The sequence below is a fragment of the Bactrocera oleae genome, chromosome 2 (genome assembly GCF_042242935.1).
Source record: "Bactrocera oleae isolate idBacOlea1 chromosome 2, idBacOlea1, whole genome shotgun sequence".
Taxonomy (NCBI): Eukaryota; Metazoa; Arthropoda; class Insecta; order Diptera; family Tephritidae; genus Bactrocera; species Bactrocera oleae.
Genome location: NC_091536.1, coordinates 67,238,314 through 67,264,082, shown reverse-complemented (window position 1 = coordinate 67,264,082; position 25,769 = coordinate 67,238,314). Strand labels below are relative to the sequence as shown.

The following is a 25,769-nucleotide window of genomic DNA, read 5'->3' as shown; positions in this document are numbered from 1 at the left end:
AATAGATCTTATTAGTAGTCTAAAATATTAGTATATATGATAGAAACCATGTTCGGTTCATCACTTCTATGCCCATGACATAGGAGTTCTGCTCTCTTGTCAAACAATTTACGTGAGAAAATAAAAATAATATTATTTACAATAGTTTAATCGAAGATAAGGGAAAATAGGAAAGCCTGATTAAACTGCTGAAACTAACAAGATACAGTAATACTTACATGATACAACATTGCCGGACAGGAGCAGGCAACAGCGATGCGGTACAATATAGTCACAGCTGCCTTCAATGATTTTGTCGGTATATGATTCCAATCGGTTAGGACCAGCGTACACGCGCGTACGATTTTCGGATTTAGCAATCTGTGCAAAAAAAAAAAACAATAATAAATAATGAAATCAGTAACAATGAAAAGGTTAATGGTTGCGTTGGTAATTGGGAATATTGAGTGGAGAAAATGCTGATTGAGCAAAGCAATACAGTGGATACACGTGAAATTCGGGCGGAAAGAGAATTAAATATTAATTTCCAATTAATTAAATATATACAAGTATACGTACTTAAATGTCTGTGTATGTGTGAGCAGGTATCTACATTTAAGTGAAAACGCTTAGGTTTAATGTTTCATGGGTATCCAGTCAACATGTTTTAATTTAGGCAATTAAGCTTTGGCCCTTAAAGTATCGGCTCGCCCCTACTCACCAAACCGTTTGATGTTGATTCAATTTAAATTTTGTAACGGTAAAAGAAAAGCGGGTGGAACCTGGTTTCCAGCGTCGCATTAAATGCGACGGAACAGACCAGTCGGTGGTCTTCAAAATTAATTGTTTTTGATTTTGCAAAATGTTGGCATACAAACACACACTGTTGCATTCAACATTAGTTGATTGCCTTTTTATTCAAAGTCCTTTGTAGGTGCAAAAGCCATGCTTGATTGAGCAGAAATTAAGTGCCGAGCAAAATGCATGTAAATATTTCATAATGAAATTCATTGATGTGTGATAAACTGGCCGGCCAATAAATAGACTAGTAGCTCTGGGCGACTGTGACACTTCTACGCGTTTGCAATTTAAGATTTTCAACAGGAAAAATTAGTTTTGCCACAAGTAAATGCAATGTGGCATACATATATAGATAGAGGCCCAGTCTCAAGGGACCAAGCATGTAATCTCTTCTGATATTTATTATAAACAGTCGAAATGAATTCAAACATGAGTGCGTCAAATCTCATGCAGAATTGATTAAAAATTTCCAAATTTCCATACAAAACATTTTGTCTGTGGCCACATGCTACCAACTATAGCCGATAGGCTTGGGCTGGTGTCGCCGCCGCTGCCACTGCCTAGTAGCTGCTAGTACTCTAGTTAACAAGAATTGAAATAGAAAACCTTTTACTTACAATGTAAATTACCAAATGCTGTTAACTTGAGCTGCTGCAGACTGTGAAAGTACAGGCAATGAATTACAGGCACATACACACACATTTAAATATATACACACTCACACAAGTTTATACACAAATATAGTATATTTGGTTTTCATTTTGTTGCAAAAGCGATTACACTTTGTTGCTGTCAACTATGAAACGGTATAAGCATACCACTGCTGAGGAGTAGGGAAGCAAGAGAGTAGAGGCAATGAATAGTAGCGCAAATAATTGACAAAAGATTTGGCAAGAGCGAAGTACGAGTAGCTGGGCGCCAGTGATCGACGTGTAGGTGCTGGGGTGTGTGGTAAAAATAAATTAAATTTTACATAGAGCAGTGAGTAATACGTATATAAAACGGGTAACAATGGTGGGAATTGAGACGTGGGTTGTTCATTGTAGTGAGAGGAGACTGGCAGACAAAATCTAGTTTTTTGAAAACAGGCAAATTCATATAATTATATGTAAAGGTTGAGAACCTACTGAATAACGAAAGTCGAATATATTATTACACAAAAATCCTATCAAAGTTGTAAAGATTCAATACCTCGGCAAGAAACTATAATTTGACTTTAAATTATTTGGGATTTATAGTAAAATTTCGAGTAAATTTTAAAAAAAATTTTTCCAGACAAAGCTTTCGTTAATCGTATTAAGCCATTTTCTATATTCGAAATGAGTGAAATTTGAACCAGTTAAAAGAAAAGCTGTTCCAGTACTTATTTTGCATGTAAAATTTTATGGAAAAATTAAAGAGACAAACCGTATAATTTTTCTAATATTTATTGCGATAAAAATTTTTGGAATAATTTGTTCCGAAAATGAAGACATGCCAAAATCTGTTATGTTATTATGTCAAATAATTTAGTTTTCAAGAATTTGATTCTGACCGATTCTGCACAAAAATTCAGAAGCTTATTCGAAAAACTACAGACATGCGGATAGAGAGACAGACGAAAATGGCTAAAACGAGTCAGCTGGTCACATCACCCAGTTATTATTATTTTATATAGGGTCTGCAACGTTTTCTTCTCAGTGTAAATAGCATCGTGGCAAGCTTAAGATACACTGTTCAGGGTCTAAAGGAGGAATGAAAAGCAGAATAAATCATCTATGCATGCATAAATTTGTAATGGTCCGAAGGAAAATTCTAAACCTTTATGAAAGGAATATTTTCAAAAATAATTTTTGATAGGTGGTAACTCTATTCTCAAAAAAATCTCAATTGAAAACTTTTCAAAAGCTCTAATAATCCTTAGGCTTTTAATTATATTTGACACACATCTTGTAAATTATTATTGAGTCTAAGCTTTTCGCGATAGGTGACAACCCTTTTACAAAATATGTGTAAATTCAAGATTTCCATAATACCTTCCGTGAAAACTAAACAGCACAGATATGAAAATGTACGAGTAATCCATATAAATTGTAAAAAATATATTTCTGGCGCTATGCCACGGAAAATCTTTTGAAAATATTGATTTAAGTTTTTAAATCTGAACTAGAAAGTAAAGTTTACTAGTGGCTTGTAAAAAGTAAGAAATAAGTAATAAAAACATTTCCAGCATGGCTACGCTTTATACAGCTTGCGCACAATTGATTGGCTTTAAGCTCCAACCCCTTTTTTGTAGGCTTGGGAGAAGAAAATCTTGTCATCGGCGCTAGCTGTAGCGACTGACTATTAGAACGCTCATATGGAAGCTTCATAAGCTGAATACTGAGGCTGTAAGGACATGCATCGCAGAGGATATATACACGTATAATACACGTATATGTGTAACGAAATTCCAGCAGCTAAAAGCTGTCAATGCTCGTAGACAATAAAACATGATAATACAGATAGGTTTAATATTCTAAATATGTTCATGTAACCGATATTGGTGTCATGGGGAAGCAAAGATACTTGCTCGTTTGCATGACCGATTAACTGGCTCAGCTGTTTGCTCTGTGTTGGCTAAAAATAATATAAGAGCTTTCTGTCAGCTTAGTACATATATATTGACATAAATACAATATTTTATAAAATTTCATTGCTTTGTACAACATTTGAATATTTTGGCAACTATCAATAAATATGGAAACTGAATTCGGTTTGTTTGTGACCCAATATTTGGCTTAATGGTAGTGTAATTGAAATATTGAATGGAAGTAAACAATTTTTACATTTTATGAATATGGATATGAATTTAGTGAGTCAAAATGCATGGTTTGCTTAACCACCTTTTGAAGTTTTAAAATTTTTCAAATAATTTACGAGAAAACTCAAAAGGCTTTGCTTTCATCAATAATCTACCACACCAATACAAAGTGAACAACTTTCGTGCTTACAATCAGCAACAAAAGAGTGCCTCATACCACTCCTAATACCCATTTAATAAACATACTTTACTTTATATAATTTTCGACCAATTTAGTTAAGGCAAAAAATTTTACTAAAACAATAAAATATTAATATTATATTTGTTTAAAATACTTTCTTTACTCAAACGAAAACTTGTAAAGCATAAAAGCGTTTAAGCTGCTAACTGTCAATTATAACTCTTATCCGGACAATATAAAGCTGCTTCGCACACACACAATACCCTATTTAGCTACCCTCTTTGCTTTAGATTTAGAATCGGTACTTTCTTAGTCTTAGTTCCACCACACGCTTGAAAACAGCTTTGCCCTTTGCATGCTGTGCTTTGTTTGTTGAGATCAAGTTCTGCAAAACTTGGTCGGTAAACTGTTTTAATCGGATTAAAAATGATTGTGAATGCAAAATGATTTTATTTTTCAATTTAAGTCTTATTTATTGCTAACTAAGCCGTAGGAAATTCTCTCCAAAATGTGCGTAGGTCAACTAGCTTTCGTGGAGTGGCATTTTTAAACTCAAAAATAAATATTTTAAGCAAACAAAATATTAGTTAAAATTAATTTGAATGTCCGAGCAGCAAATATTTACTAAGAAATTAAATATTTACTAATGAACTATACAAATTTGGCTTATACATATTATTATAAATATATATCAATAAAAATATTTTTGAGCTTTAGTTGGCTACCAAAGTATGCCTCATCGAAAATTCTTAACCAGATTTTCGAAATTCCTCAAATGTTTAATTATTAAAGCTAAGTTCGGAATTTAATCTGTTGTGTTATAGAATAACTAACTTTACGTTCAAATACAAGTATTTATATCTCAATGCGTTAACTGCAGCAAAATTGATCCGAGTGGTAAGGGATTCAAGTTACATAAAGTCGTTTTGAATACAAACACTAATGCGCCAACAGCTTCAAGTCAATGCAAACAATTAGGGAAAACTGTCTATTTATCAAGCTAAATACACGAAAATTTCTAAAACATTTTCCTGATTTGACTTCCGATTCTCTTATACTATTAAGATCCCTTATCATACGAGGTGTGTTCAAAGGAAAAGGTGAATTTTGAGTTCTCACTGGTTGTGAATTATTAATATTTTGTTTTGATTAAAATCGGACACATATGTTTATCATGTGCTTGCATTAGCAGCCAATTTCGATTGTTAGTTTGTTTTGACAACAAAAAATGTTAGTCACTTTTTTTGTGATCCTTGCTTTTTGACTTTTGCAAGCAATGGATCAAAGAATATCTATTAAATTTTGTTTCAAAAAAGGTGTGTATAAGTGGTACAAGCGCTTTACAGAAGCCCGAGAAGATGTTGATGACGATGAGCATCCTGGAGGTGCAACCACGTCAAGAAGCGAGGAAAACATCAAAACAGTGAAAAAAATTGTTCTTGAAATTCATCGAATTCACTTCAAGGAAAGTTGCAGAGGATGTTGGCATATCAATCGGCTCATGCCAAAAAATTTTCCCAACTGCTTGGGGCATGAAACGTGCGGCAGTGAAGTTTGTTCCGAAATTGCTAAATTTTGAGGAAAAGCAATGTCGCATCAGTATCGCTCAGGAGCTGTTGAATGACGTCAATCATGCCTCAACCACCGTATTCACTAGATTTGGCTCCCTGTGATTTTTTCCTATTCCAAAAACTGAAGAAACCAATGAAAGGAAAGCGTTTTGCCACAATTGCTGAGATCAAGGCAGAATCGTAGAAAGAGCTGATGACCATACCGAAAAGGGCATTTCAGAAGTGCTTCGAGGATTGGAAAAAACGTTGGCACAAGTGTTTTATATCCGAGGGGGATTACTTTGAAGGGATGCTATAATAATGAATATTGATGCATAAATAAGTACTAAAAACAAAATTCAAAATTCACCATTGCCTTTGAACACACCTCGAACTTATATTTGCTACATTTTAGAAGTATTTAACTTTTTTGTACACCATTTTTGAATGCAGAAGCTATTGATATAAACAAAAAAAAACAGAAAAAAGATTTTTTCGACATTGCACACTGCGTCTGTCCCTTAATGCTTTAAAAGCATACATGGGTATATGCTCCTTCGAAAATATATTTCTCGTTATTGAATCCAAGCAGTATCATTAAGCATCTTGAAGCCAATAAAGATAGTTAAGAATAGAAAATGTAGTTCTAGCGCTATAGAAAAGTATTCATATTTTTGACAAACTTCCAACTTTAAGTCTAAAAACATTTGTTAAATTTTATTGCATAATATATACAATACTGATATGTTTAAGCACAGTGCTAAAAACCATTAAGGTCATATATTTTGGTAAGAGCTATTCATTTTTGGTAAAGCATAAAGATTTGTCTTAAATTTACGATTATGCACATAAACGGTAACATGTATTGTTGTGACAAAAAAACCTCTACAAAAACATAACTACTACGCAAAATTCTAATTTAATTCTGAGCTTGGGATTTTATTGCATTTACTCGCGTTTGCAAATAGTAAGATTAACTGTTTTATTTACGCAATTTGGCAAAAAACTAAGTAAAATTAATTAAACTATAACTTCAATTAAGCCAAGTGTTGCTTAGTTCATGTTTTATTAATGCATTCCGTTATTTCAAGCTTTAATAAATACTAAATTTTTAAGCAAGAAAAAAAATTCTCAGATTGCGTATACGCCATGACTCTCCACTTAATGCATGAAAGCGCTTAAAACTTAGAAGGGCATTGTCAACATTTTTCCAACAGCTGCCACACTGAGTTTATTGGCGTTAATATTCTAAACCACATTTGATTGTCTGTAATTATGATTTAAGTGTTTATATACACTTACATATTTATATATACATATATTCATTACGGACTGAGCATCTGCACTGGTAATTAAATATTAAGGTGCGCATAATTTACATCCATAGCGTTAAAAATGCAATAAACGCACAAAATTTGACCAAATGGCAAGCTCTTTAAAAACTTTTTACGACGCAATTAAAAGCTCGAGAGCGGGGGCGAGTAAGGCATCGTCAAATGCAAACGCATTTACTAGTTCAAGAGGTTTATTAAGGTGTGTTCAGCAGCGTTAACTTTCACCCAAATGTATTTTTTATCTTTCAACTTTACAAGTTTAGCGTTAACGGCCGAAGATTATCACCACTACAAAAACAGAGCTCAATAATATTTAACAATTCAATTAAATTATCAAGCATAACTCTTAAGAGTTCGAATTTTAGTGCCGCAAGCAAAAAATCATCATTCATTATTAAAACCGTTAAACCACAGCGGACTTTGCGCATGGCTTGGAGGCGAATTTTGCTTTGTTCACTGCTCACTTAGAAGTACAAATTGCAAGGAAATACCCTAGAAATTAAAACAACATATTCATATTGCTCATAAAATCTGTTAACTAATAACAGATGCACATTATTTGCGCATTTATAAAGATGAAATAAAGCTGGCGCCTGCAAAATAATAAAAATAATTTTAATTCACGATTTCTCTGTAGAAATAGGATTGAATTGAAAAAATTATATTAAAATGGTTTAAAAATTGAAATTGACTAGGCACCATGATTAAATATCATATCTCAGAAACTACTCGACTTGGTAATGAACCATCCCTTAAAGGTCTTAGATTTCTGTTTGATAATGGGTAAAATCTAACTATAACTACGCTTACTTTCCAAATAAAACAGTTTGAAAATCTATTGAATACATACTTTCACTATATAAATTGTGAGAATTTTAACGAAATGTGCCAGAGCGTTAAAAAGTAATGAAAAGATAAATACTTCACCTGGGTCCATATGTAATAATTTTGGACTATACTGAATGTGATTTATAAACAAAAATTATTAAAATTGGTCCAAACCTTTGTGCAGTTTCCCAAAGTACCATGTACTAGCATTTCCGCTCTTCTTTACGAGCTAAAGTTTACGTCGTGCAAGTCTTCAACGCAGCTTGCGTAGTTTAATAAAGATTTGATATCTAGTTTTGGTACTTCATCCCGTAACTTGAACAGCCAAGCTCCTAGACATGATGCAAGGGAGGTATTCTAGAGTCTCTCTAATGCCTACTTCCCTGCACTTTTTACATGTGTCATTGTTAATAAGATTAAAGAGATTATTGCTTTAATGGCCGAGCTATTACCAAAGGTTCTTGTGGAAAATTCACTTATCGGCGCCATTCCAGCAGCACTAACCAATTTATACCCAAAAGAAATTTAATCGTCTTTCTGTTTGATTGTAATTGATAAAAATTGTTGACACCTGGCAATATTTCTCCTACCTGGTTTCTTTAAAATTTGATAAGTTAGCGTGTGTCTAAAATTAAACACCAGAATACGTATGTATATGAAGCACCCTGTGCAAACCTAAATATATATATATATATATATATACCATGCGAATATACATATATATATTCATTTAACCGAGCTTTCATTATGAGTAAATATTTCTCTTTCTAAATACAAGTAGGCAAAAGTAAGTCGACCAATATTGAATGGTTCTACTGCCTGGTTGATAAGGTTTTTGTTGTTGGCATTGTTTTTGTACCGAAAATGCACGTTTTGATTACATTTGTTGATTATTTTCTATTTGCTTTTTATTCCAAAAATGGTGTTCTAGGAAAACATGGTGGCAAGAGCTGCTGGGCAATGCAAGTTGAACGAAAAGTTTGCGCCATTTCCTTTCACCCATAATTGCCCACAATTATATGCGCTAAGTGGTTTTCACTGAAGTGCCATTTGAGCTAAACAAATAGTAATCCTTTTCGAATGCAAGTTGCTGAAAACGGCAATAAAGATTACACCGGTTAACTATGTCTGTGTGTATATGCTATCTTTGTATGTATTAGTTGGTGCTTTGGTGATGAAAGCGAACAAACGACAATGCCGATTGTAGAAGAACGAGTGGGCGCCACTTGAGAGCAGCAAAATGAAATTAAAAAAATATGCTTCAATGCCGCAAAACTCGAACTAGCTGAAGTTGGCTATTAAAATGTCAAAGTAGAACAACAACTACAACAAAAAACCACAGCAAAAAAGAGTAAATACTATACATATTAATATATATATATATATATATATATAGATAGCTATAAATGAACGTACCCACCAACAAAATGTGCAAGTAACAATTAAACAAACAATAACAACAACAAGCACAATTAGCGCAAAATCTATGTGAATGCCGTGCCGACAATTGAGGTTGCATGCAACAAATGCTCAGCCAGTCAAGTGTTTCGACACAAAAGCTCGTGCTAAGCAGCTAAAGTGTGCGAAAGCAAGAACAAGCGAAATGTGACAAGAATACCGCGCCAACTTCGGACTGCAGCAACAGTGGAGTGGTGGAGGCAGGCGAACGTTTGAACCGACATTTAAAATTAAATCTCCTCCAACAAAAAGTTTCTAGTCATTTTTGACGTTAATCTCTAATTAGTTCCCTTGGGGGCAAAGCTTAGAGGACCAACAGGAGCAGCGGCAACAGCAGTACTCTCAGCACCACCGCCATCAAACGATTGTGCAACAAAACTGTTTAAATACGAAATTATATGTGCGGCGCTGACAAAGCCTTTACGCGTTGATGGTTCAGCAGACCGAGTGCCAGGCGGCGTCCAAGTCGCCAGTTTAATCATTAAAGACAGTTGGCGTTTTCCATTGATGGTACGCGAGCTTCTTTTTCTCTTCTTCTATCGACCAAAGAATAATTGAATGAAGCACACCACACACACACATATCCATATACATATGTACATATTATAATTAGGTATATTTATATCAAAATGACGATGCGGCGTGCTGAATAAGATACAATACAATTAAAAATGCTTGGTATATATGGGCATTAATAAGCAGCATTGGCAGTGGAATACAATAATTTCAACCACAACAGCTGACGCTGTAAGCAAAACTTCTGCGGTTCAACAAAGGTTTTCAAACTAAAGCAATAAATACCAAGGACGGCAATAGAGAAGGAGAAAATTGCAGATGAAAACAAGAAATGTGTTGTGTTTTTTATATTTATAATTAAGATTGCCAAATTCAATAAAACAAAATTGAAACATTTTTGAGTAAAACTTCTAAACCGTTCTCTGTTAATGAAAAAATAAATACTTTAATTTTTTAATAAAATTTTTCGTAAATTAGCAATTTACAAGAAGATGTATTATAATTTGAGAAAGAATAATAAATAATATGAAATATATAAATTTAAGGGAAATAATTTTTTTCGAATTTTTCATTTATTTTTGATTTTAGTTTTCCAATAACATTTTTTAAACACTTCAAAACCTATATAGACTACTAAATTATGTGACAAAGCTGAAAGCAATAAAATAATAATAAAAATATCTTTTGTATTAACACACTTTTCCCATAACCCCAAAATGTGTGTGAAAAATTCAATATTCAATTTTTTGAATAACAATATACAATGTACATCATCATTCACGACAACATTGCCAGATCGCATATAACACGCCACTCATGGAACCATTGTTAATTTGAAGGTGACACTCATCGAAATAATGATGCATTTTTGAAATTAATGTTAATTAGCACCTAGAAATGTGTGGCCCCATCCCTAAGGTCGAAATGGTGAAAGTTTTCTTGAATTCGCTAGTGTATATATTTAAGTATTATATTAATAAAAAAAATTTTCGTAAAAAAATGCAAATTAATAAATATATTATTTTTGTCCAAGTATTGTGAAAAAACAACACTGAGCAGCACTGAATGTCTAGCCTTAGTACACATATCAAATAGGGGCCTGGCTAAAGTGGAATCGCTGGAAACTTAAAAACAGATGAGCTAGCAAGAGAGAGCACCCTCTTCAGGTGGGTCATAGGCTCAAAACGAATTATGAGGTCCGGTGTAATCTGTATATAAAGCGTAAAAATTGAGAAATTACACAAAAAGAAAAAATGAATTTCTTTGAAGTATGAAAACTTTTGAGCATACTATTAAAAGTTAAGTTCTAAAAAAATAGTTTAATACTTCGGCGCTATAAATAGATAGAAGAGAAAACAGTACATAAAAGCTTCTGCGAGAGATATGCTCATAAGTGACCTTAATTTGTTAATATTAGGCCGAAATGGCATTCTGCAGTGATGAACTGCAATCTTCAACGATAGACGACGATAGATGTCGACAATCAAAAATCGTTTTAAAACTGCAATTGAAAAATTCCTAAAAATCTTTACTACCCAAGTGCACTTAGTATTTTTCTGAAGACAATTTACGCGAATTGCCTTCATTTATCAAAGACATTTGAAGCTTTTCATTCTCATTTTCGACTTTTCCTCTTATTAATCTTTAGTTATACAGAACACATTCACATACATATTCAAATATATATATACTTGTATAGGTATATATTTTTTTTTGTTAGTGAAATCACTGACCACTATCCTCGCTGCTTTCTCACAAGCATCACTACACTTTTTGGGTGCTTTTCCTCTGTTAAAATATATTGAAACTCAAGAGCGGGGGGCATAAGTACAAAAAATGAAAAAAATAAATATATGTATGTATATATGTAAGGAGCGCTGTGCTGCCATCGCCACATGCAATGCAAAGAACGAATTGACTAAGCGTAATGAAGGATATCCGCACCAATGCGCTATGGAGGATGAAGGATTCTTAATTAAAATGACGGCAAACTAGCTGGCAGAGTAATGCAGAGACAGCGCCGCAATTGTTTGCACAACTTTGCAAAATAGGAAAGCAGTTGAAAAGGCAGCACAAACAAAAACAAAAACAGAAAATGAATTTTAAAAGAAGATTAAAAAATAATGAAGGAAAAAGTAAATATGACTGAAAGTACTGAGTGGGGCAGAAGGCGGAAAAAAATAGAGAAGAAAAAAGTAAGCTTTAGCGCAGAATTGGTCTGACAAGTAAAGAGCACAGACCAGTGAGATGTATGTGGTTTCGCTGGAAATAAAGGCGAAAAAAATTTAAAAAAAAGTGAAGGACATTAAGGCATACGGCTGCAGATTAGATGCAGCTAGAAAGGGAAACCATTGTGTGATTGACTTTGAAAATGAGCGCCGCCGATGTTTGATTTCACTGCGCTGCTTTTCTGTAATCCTTTTAAATTTTTTATTTTATTTTTATACCCTGCACAGGGTACATTAAGTTTGCCACGAAGTTTGTTACACCCAGAAGAAAACGTCGGAGACCCTATAAAAAATATATATATATAATATATATATATAAATGCCGATTTAGCCATGTCGGACTGTCTGTATATACGCGAACTAGTCCCTCAGTTAATGAGATATCGATCATAAACTTTGCACACGTCTTTTTCTCCCCAAGAAGCTGGACATTTTTCGTAAGCGCCGATATCGGATCACTATAGCATACAGCTGCCATACAAACTGAAAGATCGGAATAAAAATAAAAATGTAAAAGTTGTTCTACTGAAGAGACATATTCACCAAATTTGGTATGGGTTATTGCCTAAAGCAGTGATGCAATCTTCGAAGAAATTGTTCAGATCAGATCATTATAGCATATAGCTGTCATGCAATCTGAAATCGAAATCAAGTTCTTGTATGGAATCGTTTGTATTTGTGAAGGGTATTAAAGCCTCGGTACAACCGAAGTTAACATTTTTTTCCGCTTTTCATTAACTTTTTTTTAGTTCTTTCAGTTGTTTTTAAGTTAATAAATTATAGCAACTGAAGAGTTGGAGAGTTGACATTATTTCACAAGAAGTTAATTGTCCATGCGCGCCAAAAACAATACTACGGCATGCTATTAAAGTGCGCTGAAGAGAAAGCACAACAACAAATGCAAATTAAGTCCAACGAGGCGTTGGCCATAAAGTCAAATGGAACACACCGCCACACACAGAAGACCGCATGTGCGCTCGCCCAAATAATTGCCGCGTTTTCTGGCATTTCACAACACATCGCAATGCCGTTAAAACAGCCACATAAATACACAAATGTAGATGAGTGTGTGTGCGCGCGCGTTTGACTACAAATCAAATTAAAACCCATTTTTCTTATGTAATTAACTCATTCATATCGTGAATGAGCGCACGACGCCTAAAATCGCACTACCGCTGTCGCCTTCCATTCACTGAACACATTCATAGCGGCACACATATACACACGCATGCACAGCTGCCGTTGAGAATGCGCCGCCTTAAGCTCATTATGCTGTCGGCGGAAATAAAAATAAGTCCAGCGGAATTTAATTTCGTTAAAGTCATTTAATTTCGGTATTTTTATTTGCCTACCAAAATAACAGTAAAATGTATGCACGTATGTATGTATGTAAAGCATTATAGTGTGTAGGAAGAGAAATAAAAAATACGCAGCAAATAAACTTTCACTTTTGATTTCACTGTCGAAATGCGCCATTCTAAATCCTTTTACGACCGCGCAACTTGACGCGCATGTAATTAGCTCTGGCGCGTAGCAGTACCCGTACAACAACAATAATTAGGGACGTAAGTATAATACCTAGTGCGGGGCATTAAACTAAATACGAGTGTCTTAAAACCGGAATTGTTCGCGCACAAAGCGATTTAAGGCGTGGAACCCTTCCGAACTTTCGCTTTTATATTTGTGGCAGCGGCTAACGGTTAAATTTATTTCCCACTTATTTTGCCCAAATATGACTCCCGGCTGGCAGACAAATACAATAAATTAGTTAAGTTGAGCCTGGCCGCGGGCTGCTTGCATTCCTAAACGGTTTTACTTTACTTCTTATAGCATTTTTTACTGCTACTTAGCAATTCTGCAGGTTGTTGTTATTGTTCGTTTTCTTTTTCCTTCTTTGTTTGTTGCAAAATTGCTTTTGCCGAAACTAACCCTTTTTAGCTTTGTGCTTTGGGGTTCTTAAGAAGTACACTAAATTAATTTGAAGTGTCGGTTTTCGACAATGCTAATATGGTATAGTCTAATTGTAGGCGCAAGGCAGCATATCTCAACTCTAAGTAGAAGGATTTAATTTAAAGTGTGTGTTGGTTAGAATTTCAAGTGATAAAATTTGGTTTAGATTATAAAATGAAGATTTGAGAAGCTTTAGAAAGTGTGGCTTAGTGCAAGGAAACAAGACTAAGTTGGAATTGTTGAATTCAAATAAATTAGTTTCGTTTTAAGTTTTTGAATTTTGAGAACAAATATAAATTGTTAAGCTGTAACACTCGCAGTAAGGAGATGGAATAGAAAAGCGAGAAGCGTTTCGTATTACAGGGACAGATTCGGATTCTACTTATTTTGCCTTTGTATTATTTTACGCCCCTCATCTGGAGTGGCGCTTAATTCCCTGTTAGTTAATCTGTTAGTTAATTTAGTTTGCGAAATTGTTTCAGATGGGACTGAGAAAATTTTTTATGAAATACAACGATAACTTTTAGGTGAGGTCACATGAATTAAATACAAATATATTTGAGCAGACGACCGAACTTTAAATGCATGAATATCTCTCTATCCTACGATTCAAGAAAAACTTATTTCTGGATTTGTAGTATATGTTGTATTTTAAGAAAAATCGAAAAAGTTAAAAAATTAGTGAGGGAATCAATACTTATTTTTGAGTAGCCGCCACCCCTCCACTCCAACGATGTATACTTTATAATTTTTTTTTATACCCTGAAGAGTGTATATTAAGTTTGCCACGAAGTTTGTAACACCCAGAAGGAAATATTGAAGACCCTATTCAGTATGTAGGTATATAAATGATTAGCGTTACGAGCTGAGTCGATTTAACCATGTCCGTCTGTCTGTCCCTTATTTTGTGAGAAAATAGTTTGAGGTATGGAATTTTGTACACGTCTCTTCTTCTCTAAGAAGCTGCTCATTTGGCGGAACCGATATCAGCTATAGCATATATTTGCTATACAAACTGACCGTTCGAACTCGAGTTAATTTAAGGCATCGCCACAATCTACGAACATTTTGTCCAGATCGGAAAACTATAGCATATAGCTGCCATATAAACTGATCAATCAAAATTAAGATAAAGATTTTTTTATACTCATTTATGCTTTTTTTTTTTTATTAATTGGCAAAAATAAGGGCAGCACTCCGTGCTCCTATCTGTGCTAGGACTCTTGAATTAAATATTTTATAATATGTGCATTGTTCAAAGGGAGAAATTTTAGCCTAATTTAAAATCTCTATTCCATTTAATTTATAATACGAAAATTATTTCTTATTTGCTACCCATTTTATAATTCTTTCAATATTCACTCACCTTTTGGCGAAATCCTCAAATTTAAAGGGCTTCTCGACAAGTCTCTCCTCTAAGTGCGCCAAAAAATACAAACAAAATTGTAAAATTAGTATTTTTGTCAGGTAGATGAATTTAAATGGCTGGCGAAGTTCACACCAACACCACTTAAGAGCCATAAAAAGCGCGAAAGACACTTACCTGGATACTCCTCATACTCCTCATCATCATATTCTTCCTCTTCACCTTCAATGAACTGCGCGTTCGCTGTATTATCACCATTTTCAATTTCCGTTGGCAGAGCTGAAAAGGTGAGAAAAAGTTCAAATACGATACCAATACACAAATAAAATAAAACTAAATAAAAATACAAAAAAATAAAAAAGTGAATTATACAGAAGTTGTATTCCTCAAATAGATTGCCACGCGTATATCTCAACGCAACATCGAATAGGGGTTGATAGATGAAGAAATGTTAAAGCAATGCTTGTAGGAAAATAATCAGGGATATCAATGCATTGCACCTCAAACTGAATTCAACGAATATTCGCTCGCCATTAAGGACATTAGCAGCAAATGAAATTGCCACAGCAAGCAAACGAAGCCAAATTCCTCAACTCGTAAGCCAGTATATATAAGTGTGTGCGTGTAAAAGGTTCAAAGCAGGGTGGAATACCTTTAGTGTATGCTCGAGTCAGCGATTTACTTAGAATTTTACCATTAATAAAGAAGAGAATGAATAGCTATAATAACAAATCATCATTAAAGGGCGAAAATGTAACTCGCGTTTAAATTCACGCTAGTTACATTCTATCATCCACTATCAGGAGCGGAGTACAGTTATCTTATACTTGCTGCTATGCTTAATCACTTGTTGCGCCTTTCTACGTACTCATGACTTCATCTGCAATATCAAACAAAATAGCAACAAAAGTGTGTATGTAGGTATGTTGTGTGTGAGTGTGTGTGGCGTATGTGCTTTAGTGCTTTGCTCACATAAGTTGCTAATTAATTAACAAACAAGAAAAAGTACAAAAAGCACGAAATCATTTCTCTTCTTCTTCTCTCTTAAGCAAAAGTTTGCGAAAATTTTAGTTATTCTCTTTCCATTCGTTTTAGAATTTTGGTATAGCGCAGCAGAAGTTTAACTAGCTGCCTTAGTGGCAGCACCGGCAGTTGCTTGCTATAGCCTGCACAAATCATGTAATAGACACTGACCTTTCGGAAGTTTGTTTAACTTTAACAAAGCACAGCAGAGCAGCAAATGTTGCTGGCAAATGCGTGAGCTACATGCATATCCACTTGCTACATGTGGGTATATGGATATAATAGTAATTGGCGTTATCGGAGTAATTCTTAAAGTTTCAATGTTCGAGAACTTACGGAACATCGCACAGTGAAATATTAGCTTAATTAGCAAAGTAAGAGCAATTAAGCACAAAAATAGTATATACAATAATTTGGTCTTGTAATATTGAGGTTAAATCTGACTGAAATGGGGTTATACCGAATTTCGATTATTGGAAATATAATAGTATATTTCTGCGATGCTATGTCAGAAATTGTAGGTAATTTTTTTAAAATAATTTCCAAACAACGTTCCCATAAATTGCAAACTCGCTAGATGGCGCTCAAGCCAAATTACTTGTATTATGTACGAGAGTGGTCCAATAAATATTTTGCTTCACCATCCAATGGCATCACTATCATAAGAGAAACTCGTTTCCATCGATCGTATAGTATGTAATCGTAAAAGACTGTCAACCGAATCGGATCAGTAGTTTTGCTCTGACACTGTGTCTTCGAGTTTCACGTAGTCCAACGTCGGTTTTTGATGAGCCCTATCCAGGTGTCACTATTGAACGTACGCGAGCGGTATATGAAGATATTTGATCGTAATCTCAATAAGATTTTTGTCGTTTCGTGACCGTGCATCATGAACCCATAGATACATATCAAAAACTAATAAATAGCCGAAGCAGTGGACTTCAACCGATGAACCTGCTCCTAAGAAGGCGAAGACCATTTTGTCGGTCGGAAATGTAAAGGTTTTCTGAGATTCTAAAGATGTATCTGTAAGATCTGTATTTGTATTGAGAATTTGAAGCAGCGCGAAACGGGTAAAAACCTTTATAATGGTGAAGTATTGTACTGATTCGACGCCGAGAGACAGAAAAATGGTCCTATTTGACAAAAAAAAAGTTTTCTTAGTTTTCTTCTACCCTGAGATCACCCCATCATTCACCATCTCTGCCATTGCAACGGCCAAATTGGTCACACTTAGCTACGAACTTTTGCTCCATCTTCCATATTCTCCACTTTTTTTTGTTTTTTGCCAAGGAAGTCATTCTCCGTGCAAAAATTTTAGTTGAACGAGGAGGTTATTGTTGCCATCGAGACCTAATTTAAACACCTTCAGAATACATATATGTATATCAGATGGGTGAAATAAGTTGAAGTATCTATTGGATATATCTTCAAAGTACTTATCCGACCGAAATGGTATACAGATCTTTTTATACAACCAATGCTCGTTGCTAATTGCGGTGTTGATTCTCCATAAAACTGCGCTGATAAACAAAATTCATTGATGGACTGCTGAGAATATGCATCTGAAGCAACTTTCAACACTCAATTTCATATCCACATGCTAATATCGTTGGAATTCATTTTTAGCTCCGAATTGAATCAATTTTCAGCGCTTCGCTTGCTTTGTAATGCTGAGCCAGTCAGTCATTTTTTTTTTTGTTCGCAATTTGATTGCCTCTCTTCATACGCGTTATGATACTTGTATAGTCTAAAAACGAAGGGAAGTACGAGTAAATGTGTACAAACAGAAAATATATTTAACCTAAATGGAGCTGAAAATACGGAATATCCAGACTTGCCGTTAAGTAACGGTTGTTAGAAATTTGTTTGCACTCCAAATGACACTTTCATGTCGAATGTTAAATTGAATTAACTGTACTAATTGATTTGGGATATATAGTGTGTTGTGGTTGTTGTTGTCGGGAGTGCCAGGAAGTTGTTCTTTTTTCGGTTCGTGAAATAAGTAAGCATTTTGCATACTTAAGTAACGGTAAATAAGAAAGTGAGTTAGTTTATGAGAGGCTAATCGAAATTTGATGTTTGGGGTATATGAGATAATTGGAAGAATTGTGAAATTAAGTGTTGACAGATATTTTGTGAGGCATCAGAAATGTTGTGCTTGAATATAATGAATATTAGGTTATCTTTATGCATAGATTGTCATTAAATTATTTCTATTGAAATGTTGTTGTCACTTTAAGATTTATAACAAATGTATAGATTCGTCAATGAATACTAATGGCAACTATGACTGGAAAAATAATGGATGGTATAAGCGATTAATTTTTTAATTCATATAATTTGATAGAGCTTCAGAGCTCTAAACCGGTTGCTAGCGTATTTTTCTCATCGCTTTCCATGCATTAAGAAAAATAACAAAAAGCAAATAAAATTTGTAAGAAAAAATTAAATTAAATTTTCCAGTTACATGCCATCTCCGACGGTGCTAAAAAAATATCCCCAATAGCAGCAATGATTTCGACCCTTTCAGTGAGTAAAAAAAAATTGAGTTTTACCCAATATTTGGTAGTTTTTGGCGGGCCAAAGTTCGATTTCAATTGGATCAAAAAACTGGTACATAGGTCATTGGTGCACTACAAACCGAACAGACAGGGAGAATTTGAAAGTGATTGGATAATTGGTCTCCGAATGCTATTTCGAGAAAAATAAATTTAAAGATAAACTGATTGAGTTAATTAAACTGAGCGGCTACATTTTTGAAAGCTGCAACTCAAAAGCTATTTCAACTAAACTATTGATAAATAAAATTTTATGCATTTAGAGAATTAAATGTACATAATTAACGTGTGATTCATTTTGAAAAATTATGGGTACCCTTGACCATACAGCCGATTTAAAAGAGGACTTCCGAGGAGGAGGAGAAGAAGATTTTTCTGTTAAAAATTATCTGAAATCCGAAATATAAAAAAAAGTATTACCTTAGATGAATATATTTAGTTAATTATCGAATGAATAGTGAACATTTGGTTTTATGAAAACGAACTTTTTATCATAAATATTTTTTTTTTTTTATCATTACCTGACAAATAATATATATCTAAAAAGGTCGATGGAAAATTTCAAGTCCATTGGTCCAGCCGTTTTGAAAAATGTCTCTCACGAACTCTGTTTAAAGTTTTAGGAGCACATTACATTATATAAAAAATTCACACAAATATGCTCATAACTCCGAAAATATTTGTCCGATCAACATCAAATTTTCGAAGAACATTCCTAAATGTATGCACATTTGATATATGTATATGGAAAACCAAAAATAGATTTTTTGAAATTCACAAGGGGACATAACTCCTTAAAGGAAGCAGTGTTGCAATTAATTGCATTATTTTGCCTAATATTGATTCGTTCATTAAGTAAAATCGTTTGATGACAACAGCTGATCTTATAGCATTTTTTGGCAGTCACTTCACACTTAACTGTTATATATTTGAACAGCTGATACATTAATGCTTCTTTATAAAAAAAAGTTCTAAAATTTTTTGGAATAGTTTTTGTTTCGTGTCTTATCGAAGAAAGTAGGGCTAAAACAGCATTTTCGGCACTTTTTATTGTTGGGCACTTTTTATTGTTTTACTATCAAATGAATAAAAATGCAGTTCAAGCAAGCCAAAAATGATGTGATTTCAAAAATCTTTCGATCTTGAGGATGCACCATGTCCTGGTAGGTCTCTTGTAGCCAGTGTGGATAAAATATAGTGATTGATCGATGCAAGTCGTCGAATAACAACGCGAGAGATTGCTGAGAGAATAAATTTGTCTAACGCGACCATTCATGTTACAAAATAAAAAAATCGTGTTTAAATTGCATTAAAAAAATGGAATTACTTAGTGAACACCTAATATGATGTTTAATATTACTAAATTATTTTTAAATACTTAATGGTACTACTTATATTCCTAATGAACACATAGGTATACCTAAACAGAAAAAAATATATTTACTCTCCAAATACAACCACACGCTCATACAAGCTATTGCCATTATAATCTACTTTAAGCATCTTTAAGATTCAAAAAATCACTTCAGTTATGTTATTCGTAATCGAGCAGGTCTAAGTATTCTTAAGTTAAGTGCGCAAAGAGTTCTTCGAGAAATGAAACAGCAACGAAGGCAATGTGAAGCGGATATCATATGAGCGGGCAGCAGAACTGCTTCAACAAACACTTGGCAGTGATTTGAGTCTACGGGTTTCGTTTTCAAAAACAAAAAACAGAGCAAAAATTCATCGCAAGAACTTTTCGCATAACTTTCTCTACTTTAACAGTTACTAACTAATCTATATACATATACAGGTGAATATAAATAGACATATATGTATATGCATATGTACCCATCTGTACATGCGTAACACCATTTGACCGTGTTGATTTTGGTGAATTGTGTGCCATGAAGCACGAGTATAAGCAGTACACACCTAACCTCACCACCACAAATGCACAGGCGATGAAGCTGAAATTTTGGTGTAAACCTAGCTCAAGTTGCGTGTGTGTGTGTGTATGCATGCATATGCGTTATGTAGGTAAGTACTGATATAAGTGGTTGTGGTTCGTTGCGTAGCGGAAAGGTGCTGATGCTACCCACTAATTCTGGTGAAAACGTCATCACCATCAACGCAACCATAAATTCATTAATCAAGTGCAAATGTGTGCGCTTGAATGATGTTGGCGCTGGCATAGAACGATGCGTTGAGGAAGGCAAGTAGTCTGGGAAGCAGCGCCTAAGCTAAAATGGAGTGTTCATTTAACAACAACACATAAAGACACAATTATTATGTACACAGTAGAAGAGTAAATATGTACCTTATATTTACCTACAGCTGTATATGTATCTACCGGCGTCACGTCAGCTTGCTTGTTTGCTTGGCGAACGAGTGCCTTAAGTGCTTCCGCCATCGTTTTCGTACCGTATGCGAGAACCTAAATTTCCTGTTGCGAAGCTCATTGGCATGCGCCACAACAAGTGACCGACAGTTGGACACTCGGTCGCCGATATAATCATAAAATAAATTGAGTGGTTTCCGATTTGGATTACTACCTTTTGATTTCGTATCAGGCCATAAGAAATCGGCATGTTAAGAGAGTTGACAAGCGGATATGTGACGATTGGTTGGCAAATTGAAATGCAGTCTTTTAGAAAATTAAAGTAAACAAATATTTTAAATATTTAAAGTTGTCGGCGAAAATTTTCTATTTTATTTAATTGAGCTATCTTTTATGCTCTCTTCCTCTAAAATAGTGCAAGTTAACTGTTTTCTGGTCTTTTCGTTTGACTTAATGAGCAATTCTCGGTTGGTTGGTTTGCTGAATGTCAGGACCGCCTGCCAGCCACTCAGTAACCACTTGACCAATTTCAACCAAATTTGATTTGTGAGGTTAGCCAACCATTACTATCAATCACTGTGAAATTGGGTGAAATCGGGCTACAGTCTAGTTATCATATATCACAATTTTGAATTCCACATGATTGCACAAATAATGCTTTCAAGATATGCCAACTCTAGTTTAAAAATTATCAAAATCAGATCATAACATTCCAAGGTCCCAGATACCGAATATCTGGAACGCAGTGCCAATGATTGACTTTTTACCGAAAATATCGGTGAATATTGGCGGTATATTATTGAAATTCAAAAAGCTTCTCATTTTAAAAATATATATCTGCAATAGATAAAATCAGTTAAAATATTCCGCTAAATCCCATATAACGAATAAACGATTTTCAAACTACCGGTTGGCTTTATACTATATATCGGTCAATATGTGGGTTGTCTTATATAATATTGCATATACTATAACTTAATGTCTAAAATGTTTAAAATTAGTGCATAAAGTGATAATGACTTTCGTTGTTATAGCATAGCTTGTGCGTTATCTTCACAAAATTACGTGGAAACGTCTTCGCGAGTACACCTGAGTCATGGCAAACGTTAAGGCAATTAGGCCAGACCTTCAACTAATATAACGGTGATTATCGTAATAAAAACCAGTTAGAAAAGTCTTTAAAAAACTTTGCAATTTTTCTAACTTGTTAAAGGGGGTCTCCCAAACTTTATCGATATTCTCAATACAATCGCTTCGCTAGTACACACTATTCATTTAAAAGGTTAGCTTTGTTGAAGTAAAAATCAAATAAATTTTTTTGAAATTTACAATATGTTAAAAAGCCCGAATCAGTAACCACTATTGAAAATGTAATCAGTAAGCAGTTTATCTAATATCCATTTGTCAAATTCAAGGGAAGTTTGAGTCCACTAACCCACAAAATAGTCAATCAAACCGAACTACCACATGTTAACTCTCTGACTCTGAAACACACTGTAACAGTCATAGCGGGCAAACCAGAATAGATATTTTCGTAAAAAAAAATTTAAAAAGGTTTAATAATTTACAAATGGCAAGGCAAAAGGTCAGAGGTACAAAACCGAAACACTCTCACTTAGTGATTTACTCGTGAGGATATTGAAAACCATAGTTAAATAACTATTATATACATTCTAACCAACTGAGGAACAGAAACAGCCACGCGTTATTTGCGCTACTTGGCCTTGAATACACATATCTGAGTGAGTAGGAAATATACATAAGTAACTGCTAATGAATGCAGTAAGCGTAAGAGGGTGAGAGAGAGAGTAGTCACGCCCGCAACGTTGTTTGGCGTTGATTAATGAAGCACAGTTTCAGAGCGGGCAAAGTCATTTCCAAGCCGAGTAAAAACTGTGTGTCGAAAGGTAAGATCTGTTTTCTTTCCGATTTTTTTTTTTTTTTGTTTTCTTCTTTTCTTTAGCATTTATCTTTTGCGTTTTGCAAAGTTACACAGTGGGATGCTCGACAGTGAAATACTTCTGTTTTCCTCTGTTTTCGACCAACCTTCAACGCGTGCCTGCTTTTTGGATGCTGACCATTTGCCTAAAGCAAAATGTGTGCGCAGTGTTTTGATTTACTATATGAGCTTAAGCGTGTGGGAGCTAATATTAAATTAAATAGAGTGATGAAGCATTATAATTAAGGAAATGGAAAAAGTAGACACGGTTCAGTAAAACTTCCGAATTTTGTGAACAATTTCAGTTGAAGAGCCAATATTTAACATGTATTTTAAAGTCAAAGGTAGTCGCTTTTATTCAACACGTATATATATATATATTAGTTTTCCGCTGCGTGGTTTATAGCTTAGTCATACTAATTAATTGGTTTCCAGGAGCTTAAGTATGCAAATATCAAAGCTTAACTTTTACAAAGTTATGATGAGCAAATAATAGTAATAATAATAAATTCAGAAATTATTTTATCTTGCACTATCAATAAAATAACGGACAAACGCTCTATAAACACTCTATATACAAGTATATTTATGTGTGTATATGTTTATAAATCCGTGTTTATATTTGAATAGATCGGAATATTTCATGCATCGCTTAAATTAAATTTTGCTTTACAAATAATTAGTGCAATAAACTGCTTTATCAGCATTGTTTCAGCGTTTTCCTACAATGTTATGATATTGTTGTTGTATGCGCTGAATGTTGTTGCTGCCTTCAATAATATTATATAATATTTATGTACATGTGTGCGTGACATTTATGCAAAATCTCTGTATTGCACATGATTTGATAAGCACCACTAATTCTCGGCTTGCATAGTGAAAATGGAAATCACTCATACGCAATTGCCGACCCAAACCCTACACCATATTACAATACAATTTTGACACATACACGCGCACACACATATTCGACGCAACGGATATCGATATTTGTCCGGCCGATACATTAATTTCGACGTTGTTGCTGTGTGTTTTGTGGGGTATTGTGGGTGGTCTATTGTTATGCCGTTAGTTCATATCATTGGTGTACAGGCACGGCGCGTTGGAAATTTAAGTTATTAACACCTCACATCCAGCATCTCCTTAAATAGCCTTTGTGTATGGCAGAATCCGTTAAGTCATAATTATCGCAACTGTACGCCTTAGATACGGTAAGACAACGCTAGCGCCATTGCATTATGGGCGCGCGAGCAGCGGCTGGGAGCGTCAGCGCATAAGATGTCACGCCATAATGCCCACTTATGCTTAAAAGCTTATGTCTGCGCTTAGGTGTGAACATCCGCATGCATATAATGTTAATTACATTTGGTTATTATCAGCAATTCAGTGACACGCGGTAAGCGTAAGTCATAGTGCGCAGCTCTAGATGCTACTGGATGCCTAAGCTGTCGTCATTCGATTTATATAATATGATATGCGTGACGGTTAGTATAATTAACTTGCAACGTGATCAGTTTAAATGCTTATCTAGGGTGTTGCATTCGAGCGTTGCATATATTTACGTGCACAACTAAGCAGTTCAAAGTGGAATTTTGCGTTTAATAAACCAAAAATTTGGTTTTTGTCAAAGTAAACTCTCAAACAAAACATATAAAAAAAAACGTTAAATTCGGCTGCACCGAAGCTATATATAATTCTTCACAAATACAAAGATTCCTTAAACAAACTTGATTCTGATCGGTCAGTTTGTATATAGTGGTCCGATATCGGTCATTCCGACAAATGAGCATCTTCTAGGTTAGGAAAGTACGAGAGCCAAAAATCAGATCGTTATCTCAAAAACTGAAGGACTTGTTCGCATATATACTGACAGATGGACGGATAGATGGACTAAATCGACTTAGCTCGTCAAACTGTTCATTTATATATACACTTTATTGGGTGGCTGATGTTTTCTTTTGAGTCCTACAAATATCGTGGCCAACTTAATATACACTAGTCAGGGTATAAAAAGTTTTAAAAGAATAAAAACTAACTTAATAAATTAAATCAAAAAATATTAAACACAACAGCAGCTGCATACTTTTAGGCGCACATTCACACATACAAACATGAAATGAGAGAGTAAGTTGCAATCACTACCGGCAGTAAGCAATTTATAGCACCAAAATAAGAACATTCACCATTATTCACTCATGAAATTTGTGCCACCACTAACAGTGTGCGATCAACGCTAGTTAATTTAACGAATATGAAAGTATCACCTGCCATTAGGCAAGTAAGGTAAAAATAGTTTCGAAATTTATGTGCAGCGAGACATGTTTTAGGTACAGGACAACTGGCCGGCTGTGGTCAGTGCGAGCGCGTGTGCTGCTCGTCGCTGCGTTCATTTTAGAGGCAAGTGGTTCATGGGAATTTCATAATATTTTGTGAAATTTTCGTAATTTGAGCATTTTAAACATTTTGAGCACTCACAAATTGCTGTATTTACGAATTTGCACACCTGCGGTTCAACTTTTAGTCGGTTGGTTAGTTAGTTCACTCACTGCTTATGCAGAGGCTTATAAAATATGAAATTTATTGTGTATGTATCTATTATATAATATATGGAATTTCGGATGTTTATGGTAATTAATTTCAAAATCATGGAAATCGGGTGCCATATGAATTGAAAAGACGTTGAAAAACGATTTTGCATTGTCGTTTTAGCAGCATACATGCTAGAAAAAGAAGAACTTACAAAACTAGGTCTTGAATCTTCAATAATCAATTAGAAGGATAATGAAAACGAATTATCGGGTCGTCAACTTTAAGCGCTTTTTCGTCGAAACAACATTTTTCAAATCTACTACGTGCAATTTTGCTGTTATTTTTGTTTTATTAAATATTTGATGCTACTTATTTCGGTTAAAAAATATTTTTTTATTTGACAAGCCTGCTGTTTTGCAAA

The 25,769-nt window shown here is 34.4% G+C and overlaps 1 protein-coding gene across 1 annotated transcript in view; it reads right to left on the bottom strand.

Annotated features, from left to right (window-relative positions):
- Window positions 1-25,769, bottom strand: part of timeout (circadian regulator timeout) — a 411,432-nt gene that overhangs the window by 13,520 nt on the left and 372,143 nt on the right. Inside the window, exons 12-14 of the mRNA XM_070105532.1 lie at window positions 15,151-15,252; window positions 14,974-15,022; window positions 219-360 (exon numbers count right to left, since the gene is read on the bottom strand). Coding sequence (XP_069961633.1) covers window positions 219-360; window positions 14,974-15,022; window positions 15,151-15,252 — 293 coding nt within the window. The remainder of the gene's footprint in view (window positions 1-218; window positions 361-14,973; window positions 15,023-15,150; window positions 15,253-25,769) is intronic.